The 10,009-nt window shown below is 37.7% G+C and overlaps 1 protein-coding gene across 1 annotated transcript in view; it reads left to right on the top strand.

Moving 5' to 3' along the window:
• The window catches only part of SGCG (sarcoglycan gamma), a 75,822-nt gene that overhangs the window by 34,963 nt on the left and 30,850 nt on the right, over nt 1–10,009 (top strand). The window contains exon 4 of the mRNA XM_009644885.1: nt 614–733. Coding sequence (XP_009643180.1) covers nt 614–733 — 120 coding nt within the window. The remainder of the gene's footprint in view (nt 1–613; nt 734–10,009) is intronic.

The following is a 10,009-nucleotide window of genomic DNA, read 5'->3' on the forward strand; positions in this document are numbered from 1 at the left end:
GATTTGGTAATACGTAAAGACTCTCTTGCACACAATTATTTTAATTTTTGGAGTTCCAGATCCAATTGCAAATACTCTCACAGCTTTTTGAAACTCTTCTAAGAACATGATTGTAACATTTGTTAGATATGTGGAGCTAAACTGGCATTTGTTTTGAAGAGCTGAGGATGCTGCCCTGATGTGGGATGTTTGTCATTTTAAAGCATTTGAGCCTTCCTAAATAAAAGGGATGATGCTGCAAAGACTTTGATAATTAGTTTCTATGTTAAAAAAAAAAAGACTGATCAAAGAATCTTAGCAGTTTCTACACCAAGAACATGTTTGTTTGTCTTGATCAATTCATGAGGGATTTCCTAAATTCCCTGGAAACCCAGCTTGAAAGCATGACTCCAGGCACAGTTTTGAACAGCAAATTAGATCATGTAAATAGACTTACCCAATTCTCATACTTACAGGGCCACAATCCTCAGAATATCTGGGTGTAATGTTAATGTGTTAATGTACTTGAATGAGTCACCAAATTATTAAGACCACAATTCAAATTATTAGCAATTTATATAGAAAATTGAAGAAAACTGATGTAACTATTCCATTATTCTACTGTGCTTTGCAGGACCTAAAATGGTAGAATTCCATGGTCAGCAATTTCAGATCAACTCAAAGGACGGCAAGCCGCTTTTTACAGTGGATGAAAATGAGGTTGTAATTGGCACAGATAAACTTCGAGTCACAGGTTTGTAACCGTTTAAGAAATGCCGAAATAATAGACACAAGAAAAGCACAATAAAAATGGCATTTTAAAATACACCATTTTCTGTGAACACAAGTTCTGGTTTTACCTCAGTAGGAAATAGAAATCTGAAGATATTTTGACCTTTTTCAATAACTAATCAGTAAGAAGTTTTAACAGCAAAATAATAATACGTATATATAAATATGTATATATCTCTATGTGAGTATTTTATTTTAAAGCTGTTAGTGATTGGAACTGTATTGGTGCATTTTTTTCTGAATTATTTAACGTTTCCAATGCACACTGTTAACTGAGGCTGCAAAAATTCTAGATATTCTAGTTTGAGTTGTATTGAATTTTATTTGTGAAAATGTTTTAGGCATGCTCTGGTATTTTTATAAGGTTTTATCTTTCAAAGTGAAAGCCACTGTATTTCACCTCTGTCTGTAGCACATATGTCACAGGATGATATTTGTAGTATATTTAAAATGTCATCTATCAAAAGACAAGTTTGTCTTAGGCTATTTCTGCAAATCGCTGAAGTACTCATTTACACAGTAAGATGTCAAAGTTATCACATGAAAAGGTATTTCCTTTCATATGACCTGATAAAGTGAACCTTCATTTTCCAGGTGTAAGGTTGCATTAAAACAGTTATGTCAAGGTGTGATTTCTCTTCAAGTGGAAGAGTCCATCAAAGGAAATACTGAAATTATTCTACAACTTGTTTTCAATTACATTTTTAACATTTTTAACCTGATTGCAGCTATCATGTTTAACTTTTGCTAATTGCTGGTCCTCTGAAATCTTGAGGTCTTAATTTGAATGGATATATTAATATTATTTCACTGTGCAAAATGACAAATGTGGTAGTAACTATACAATTAGTGTTTCAAAGCCAAAGTTAAGTTATAATAACTGTGTTAATAAATTTTGTTTACGCCTGAGGGTCTTATTTTAGGTTTTTTACTTTTTAGCCTAATTGAAATAACAACTTTGTTTATCCAGGAAGCCATATCAAATAATTATTGTTTGCCCAAGGGATGCTAAACTTTAATAGAAAAGCATGTTTAACAAAGATATGAAAAACTGCATAATTGTTAACTGATTTGGAAACTGTCTATCTCTGCTCAAAGTAAGTAAAAATCATTCATATGCAAGTTGAAATTATTATGCTAAAATGTATATTCTGAGTCACCCAATATTAATCTTTACACTGCAAGGATAATTGTTTACTTTAGCAGATATTGTAGAAAGACATATTGCCTGTTTCTTCTTCACACTGTAGTACAATTCAAAAGCAAATCCATTAAAGTCATTGAGGTTATTTCAGGGTAAAATTGATATAAGTGAGAGGAGTTTCATGCCTGCTTTGCTTCAAATTAATTTATTAAAATTGTGAATTAAACGATACTATTAGCGTGAAGGATAAATTAGTAATACTTTGCGTACTGAGATAATTTTTTAAACATTTTTAGACAGAACAAGATCAATGTGAAATATTGAAAAGTTTATACCGTAAGAAACAGACTTTATCAGGCTCAAAATACACAAAGAATATTTTGCAGGTTTTTATGTACAATATAGTGAAGTATTTGATTTTACTTCTTATTTATGTGAATTAGGAAAGGGTCAGTAACAATTTGTAAGAAAACCTCACAGTTTTCCACTAAAATATAATGCAGCAGAATGCAAATGTCTGTGATTTATGGTATTTCAGGAAAAATTAAAAACTCTGAGAATAAGCTAATCCTACCCAACAGCTGAGGAATTGTCATTTTCCAACAATTTGGTATGTTTGACCTCATACTGATGCAGTTCAGACATTTTCTGGCCCATGTGGTAGAACAAAATAGTGGCAGACCCTCTCTCTGTCTGTAGAAGAGCAAATGCCTGGGGAAAGTCATGATCAGCAAAGCATCTCAGATACCCCACAGGGTCACAGATGACTCTAGATGCCTGTGTTCAGACAACTGAACTGAACCCCCAGTCAACACAGTCAGTGCAGCCTAAAGCATGATTCATCTCACCTTGAAAGAAACACCTAGTCCTGGCATGCAGAAAGCTCTTCTGCCGACCAAATGCATTTGTCTACTTTAGGATGAGCTCAATGGCTCGCTCAGCTCCCTTGAATACTGTGGCTGAGTTCAGATGCTTAAACATAAGCAACCAGCAGTGTTTGAAACAGCTTGTGGTATGTAAGACACCACATGGTATCGCTGTACCTACAGGAGACATTTCCTTTGATCGTGGCAGCTGGAGACCAGGCAGGATGTACAAGGGCATTTTAGATGACAGTAGGTATATATAATTAGGCAAGTAAATTCTGCCTCTAGCTCATCTGTGACACCTACATCATAGACAATTAAATGTAAGTGTACAAAACTGAAGCTCAACTTAACCCATCATGACAATTAATGCTTACCTGGAGGGCCATGTACTCCAATTACACCCTCTCTAATATTATTTCAGTAATGATCTGCATCTTTTGCAGACATTTATTATGCTGCTACAGAGGTATCGAACCCATTTTGTTCTGGTAGGGCTTTAGAAGTTCAGTTGGCATTGGTGACAGTGAAACCCACCTTGTACGAGTGTATTGGCCGGCAAAGAGCCAACTGCTTTATAACAAACAATATTGTCATGGCAGAAGGAGCGAAGTCCCTGCACTGGCTGGAAACAAAGTTCTTCTGGTTAGAGTCCATGGCTGTAGGAGTCCTGTTTTTTCCACTCCTTGCCTGCTCTGCAAACTTGCCAACTAGAAGCCTGTCCATAGGAGGGAGAAAATAGGCCCAAGTAAATAAAATTATATACACTAGAAAAATAATTAACATTCAGCAGTTATAAAATGGTCTCAACTACTGCACAAAAAAACTTTTTAACTAGTACAAATAATAATTTATATATCACGATTGTTGTATAGGGTAATATTTTGGTGATGAGTACATAAGAAATTAATAGAAGGCAGTTGCTTACTCTCCACTCTTCTTGAAGAAAAGCTTGCAAGGCAGAGGTGATCAGTATCTTTATGGAGAAGCTTATTATATCACCCTTTCTCCAGTTTACTACTTGTTCTTCTGCTTGCTTGTCTTTCATAATCTCTTAAAAGTATTTGCTGAGTATTGTTGGTGATTTTCTAGTGCTCCGTTCTATGGAAAGGTTTTCAGTTTGAGTAGCTAACACTAAAGTGCAATGTGAAGATGTGTGTTTAACTTAAACACTTCTGCTCAGAATGTAAGTTAAGTAGAAGACAATTTGAGGGTATGAATAAACATTATGTTAGTCTTTGACGAGGCAGTAGATAGTCCTTGCTTGATAGTGTGTGTGTGGGGGGGGGTGTTAATGAAACTTGCTGACTTCAGTCCTCTCATTAAGGAAATTAATATCTTGATCTTGTGTATTTTAGGATTGATTTATATTCATAAACAATATTATATAAAATAGTAAATATGGTAATATTCCTATCATAATTAATGTTATTTCTTTACAGTTTAAAAGATAAAAGTAGGTAATGAAGACAAGAAATCAATTTAGGGCCATTTAAAAAAAATAAATTGTCCTGAGGTTATTTTTTTTTTAGTGTCATACTGTTCAAACTTAATGGTGTTTGATGAAGAAATTTTTCTCACAGGAAGGCAAGGTTTTCCTCTTTCTTAGAGGTGACAGCTCTAGAATATGTAAATAAGCCTTTTCATTCCCTCTTACACCACCCCCACCCCCTCTGTCTGGAGCATTAACACTGATGTTTCCTGTTGGCTTTCTTCCACTAGCCCCTATTTCCATGCAAGTGATACCACCTCTGTTAGCACTTACCTGTCTTTCAGAGCAGCATTTTAGGAAGTGGGAGACTAAGGCTGGATTCCTGCCTCGGCCCAGGAGACTTCAGTCCTGCAGTCCCACCTCCCAGGACACTGCTCTGTAATGCCATACAAAATGTTAGGTGCCTAGTGTGAGGGGACAGCTGGGAGCAAGCCCTCTTGAGGTCTGTCAGCAAAGTGAAGCTCTGCCTCTGGCCACGTGCTCCCTCATTTCTTATTCTTTCATGGTTCACCTTCAAAAAGTGAATTAGAGGATGAGATCCCCGGAGTCGTTCTCTGCTAAGCGTGGGCTTCAATCTCCTCCAGTAAGGAGGGAATGCACCAATGACAATGCTGTTTTATAAAGGCATTCAGCAAGATTATGTTTCATTAAAATGCTGTAATTGCTGGCTTTTAAATGCTGACTCCAATGCTCTTTGTTTGCGCACGCTGAGAACTAGCAATACAGTTGGGCTTCTCTGGGGAGTTTGGTGTCTCTGCTCTCCCTGCCTTGTTTCTGAGCCACAGTGGTGCTTAGACCAAGAGACCTGCCATCCCGGACCAAAAGACAGGAGCAGATCCCTAAAACAAGGATCTGGTTTATTTCAAACAAGGCTTCAGCAGCCATGGTTGCACTCAGGCCTCATGAATGTCTCTTTGTATAGATGTTTGCTACCCTCCTCCAATCTATTTTGTCAGGCTCCTCTTGCTGACATCTCTCTCTGCTTATCTTGTCATCTTTAATGCAAAAAGTCCAAACCTTGATAGGGATGTAAAAGTTGGACTAGAAGAAGCATCTGATTTATCAGCTCACATCCCTTTCATAGACAGACAAGTAGGTCATGTAATTTCTTTTATAATCTTATCAAGCTGCATCTCAAATGCAAACAAACACTATTCATTTTTATATCGCCAAATGTGAACTTATGTCTAAAAGGTGCTGTAGGAGAAATAGAAAAGGCTGTATATAAACAGGTCCCAAAGTGAAATCAGGAAAGCCTGTGGGACAGGAGAGTTCCCGCCACTGTCATGACCTCTTCCTTCCTTGTGCCTTGCAGCTCTGCACATGCCGTAGCAAGACAGTCTGAGGACACCTTTGGCATCTGGCATCCCACGCCTGCTGCAAGGTGCCCCCAGCAGCCTGTCAGCCCACTCGTGAGAAGACTGGAGATCTAGTTTTGAGAATGACTTTAAAAGTGACCTCAAGACTCAGTAGGGCATTCTGAATTTTAATTTGAAAGAGAAGTAGATTTCTAATAAAGTTTAGGAATGTTGTCAAAGCAAAGCATTCAGGATCAGAAAATATTACTAGACAAGTTAGTCTGAGCTTAAATAATTGAAAAGGGAGCTCATGTATACAGAGGTAAGACTAAACCTGGATGACCTGATAGAGTCCTATTTGCAAAATAATTGAGATATCCCTTTATTAATGACTTGTCCTTTACATTCCTATCGCCTCTTTCCCAGTGTCTGTGTCATCTCATATCATCAGTAATTACTTTTTTCCTTCCAAGTCCATGATAAAATGTTACATCACATTTGGCCCCACTAGTAACACATTCCATCACTCATCATTCTCTGTTTGCAATTATGTTTTAAGACCTATCAGTCAATTTTAATCCATATAATGCATTCCAGGCTGATTTGTGTTGCTCTAATCTCTTAATCAAAACGTGTTGTGGCATCAAAGTAAATGCCTATGGAAGTTTATTACACCCATACTATTACCTTTATCAGCCAAGCTTGTCATCTCATTATAAATGTATTTAATAATGTCATACCCAGTGCTATACTGCATACAAAAAACTTGCAAGAAGCACAGAAGATGGTGTTTAATTAATCTGCTAGAGGACCTTAGTATTTTGTGCTTGCCTTTCATACTCGGGTACCTCAGTGTCTTGACTTTCACCTGGGTGTCTTACGAGAAAGAGTGCAACTGAATTTCTCATGGTTTTCCCTGCAGCCACCACTACAAATACTTACAATGTTTAATTCCACTTTTAATCCATATTGAAATTACAAATCAATAATGATGAGTGATTGGATTTCTAAAGATGACAAAGGAATTATATGAAAATCAGGCAGAGCACGGGGTAGAGCTTTTCAGAGTCTGCCCATGCTGGTGACAAAACTCACCAGTTGAGTTTGACACACACATCTTTTCCTTTTGAAGTCATTATTTATTATTTTGTCAGTGGTAGCACGTAATAGACTGTGTTCATGTAGTTAAACTACTAGGCTCCACTTACCTTTTATTACTCTTGATTATTATTCTGATGGCTAGATATGCCTTTTCACGATTCTGTGAATAGCCATTAATGTTACATTTGCAAAATATTAGTGGAAGTGATGATTTCCTTCCCTTATCTTCCTAATAATTGAAACTATATGGTTTATAGCAAGTGGACTAAATAAAAGATCGGTTTGTTACACACAGACATAGCAGGAAAATTTATAAAAATGCCAACACAAGACTAGATTTTTAATAGCAGTAAACCAGTGTCGTACCATTAGTTTTCCACAGAGCTGCTCCAGTATGCACTGGTCATTTCAGTGCTTTCAATCTGAGGATTGTATCTGCAGTAATAACATACTATAACATGCAAGCAGTTAAGGTGCTTTACAGATGCGCTGCTCAAAATATTTCAATGGAATAGAGGCTTCTCGAGGACAGGCTGGAAAGGTGAGGAAGGAGTTGCCCTTTATGTGTGAGAGCAGAGGGAATGCATGGTGCTCAGCCTCAGGACGGAGGAGTCGTCAGCTGAGACCTCATGGGTCAGGATTAGAGGGCAGATCAAGACGGGCAACATCGCGGTGGGTGTGTACTGCAGGCCACCTGGTCGGGAAGAAGCAGATGAGGCCTTCTTCAGACAACTAGAAGAAGCCAGGTGCTAATTGATACATCTTTCTCTCCAGAACAGCAGTGTTATCAAATACTCAGCTTTTCCTACAGACCTTAAAACGAGATGGAAATAGATCTTGTATCCAGAAACTGCACCAAGATCCCCACTCTGTGACACTATTATTTAGATATCAAGAAATTGGCATAAAGTCAAATTCTGCTACCGTGGCTACCGTATGTAAGGATATGCAGCAGTGTAGCAAGGCATGAAATTTCAAACTATGCAGTTTCATACAACTGGCATTATAAGAAGTTATGCAGCTTATCTAAGAATGGGAATTGACTTGTATTATATCTTCATTATACCTCATCCTATGACTCAGTCCAGCTAAGCTGGTACTGAAAATTGCTGAAAAATTTTAACAACTGTCTAGCAGAAAAGGAAATGGGTTCCAAACCATACTCAAATGGACGAGTGCACCATAGAACCTATGTTGATACAGTGGGTGCATTCATGAGTAAGAAATAAGAAGGGGAAAATAAAGGAAATTTTAAAATGCCTTGCAAGGCATCAAGCCAAAATATGCATCCACAACTGCACTTTGTTCAGTCAGGACTGTGCTTTTGCTGCAGATGTGATGATTCTGACAGTTCTCATGTCCCTTTGGTTTATACCATGGAGGAGTCAGAGAGTAGATACAGTGGATTCCTCTTGAATGAAACCGAACTGAGGAATGGGTTCCAAGAATGCGTTTACTTAATCAAAATTGCAAATACGTTTTAAGTCCATGGGATGAGACTAGAGTCAGTCCAAAGTAAAATCTCCTAGATCTGTATAGTTTGAGCAGCGGTTCTTTAGTACCAAGATCTATAAATCCACACTTTTCGGATCACAATACCTCCTAACATAGACATACCTGAAGACTTCCCAGAACTACAGTTGGTATACACTAAGAATCAAGCTATCTCCCCTGATAAATCATGTGTTTGGAGATCATTCAAAGTTACTGACAAGGTGTAAGTCTTTTCTTAGCACAGGTAATATTGTGACAGTATGTATTTCACTGAGACTGCAACTCATTCACTGTAATCCAAGCTGAAATTCTGAGTGAAGAAAACAGTGAAATGCTTGCTTTGCTAAGAATTGTCAGGTAGGACATAGTGCAATGAAGGACAGTGAAGGATCATGATACATTCCCAAAGGACCACAGTGTCAGAAGAATCCCATTTGAGGCAGTATCCACTCAAAGAAAAACTTGAATTCATTGCCACATCTAGCTGGCAAGTAAACTAAGCAAGAAGTTTTGACAGATCAGCAGATCTCTGCAAAATATCTTATTTGTACCAAATTTGCATTTTCTGACAAAATTACTTAATTCCTTAAGGGCTTTTTTTCATCATCTCCAGTGTGCAAGGTTGCCACCTTGTAACGCCCACCAGCACAAAGATAAGAACAGAGGAATAATAACTAACTATGTCGGGCCAGCCATTAGGTTTTATCTTGCAAAATAATCTTAATGCTAATGTCCTGGGGGGGGCTAAAGCCCTGTCTGAATCAGTGAATTTTATATTTTTCCAGTGTTATATTCATGCCAGATAGCAGATTCCAGAAAGACTCATCCATTTAAATTGATGATGAGGCTATCAACAGCTGAATAAAATTTAAATAAAGCTTAGAAATCCATGCTTCCTTGAAGTGGTGAAGTGATTCAGTATGGTAATTCTTGTATTTTGTGCTCTTCTCTTCCATCCAAGCTAAGGAGATTTCATTCTAAGGAATCATAATTTCAGCTAGAGCTCTTCTCAAAAAGCAGCACATTTCATGCTTTCTTAGGACATCCGGAGAACTTTCTACCAGTTCACTCTTCCTAACAGTTGGCTCGGCAATGTACTAATATTTAATGGTATCTCTTGATTTCACCTTTTTCCTTTTGCCATGCTCTCTGTGGTTGCCCCCACTAATTTTTATTACCTTTTTCGCTTTATACTATATCCAATACTACATCTATACCATCTACACCATACTTTCTAGTCATCCATTTGTCCTTGTCTTTCCTCCCCCTGCCTGATTCTTTCACTTTTTCATTCCAATCTCATCAGGTCTTCTAGACAGAACACACAAAAAAAGTTCTCTTTTGTTTGCATGTGTATTTGCATTTAATGTTAACTACAATAATATTAATATTTAAATAAGCATGCACATGCATGCATGCATATTCACCAGCCTACAGCTCAGGAGAGGTCTTAAGAGTTTGTTTCTCTAGGTCAAGTTCAAAGCCCTGACTTAGGGCTTTCTACAGCCCAGAATTCTTTCCTGAGGGTAACTGCATTCTGTTTTAATTCAAAGAGCAGCCAGAAGAGCCATGTTGAGTGATAGCCTAGCTATTAAAATATATTGCCTTCCTACATATTTAACTGAAAATTGCTTAGATATGTGAATCCTCTAAACTGGAGAAGATCACTCAAGCTAAGGCCTCCCTATTTTTGGATTAGTGCCTTCACAAAGCCAATAAACAGAAGGTGAGAGACTCCATCCTTGCTACAGCTGGTGGCATTCAGCTGCTTTTTTGAGCCATCTTCTCAAGATGGCTCAAGCTGAGGGGCTTTTGTGCTACTTCAGCTAGTTCCCTGATCCCA

Source organism: Egretta garzetta, unplaced genomic scaffold, assembly GCF_000687185.1.
Source record: "Egretta garzetta isolate BGI_Z169 unplaced genomic scaffold, ASM68718v1 scaffold98, whole genome shotgun sequence".
NCBI lineage: Eukaryota > Metazoa > Chordata > Aves > Pelecaniformes > Ardeidae > Egretta > Egretta garzetta.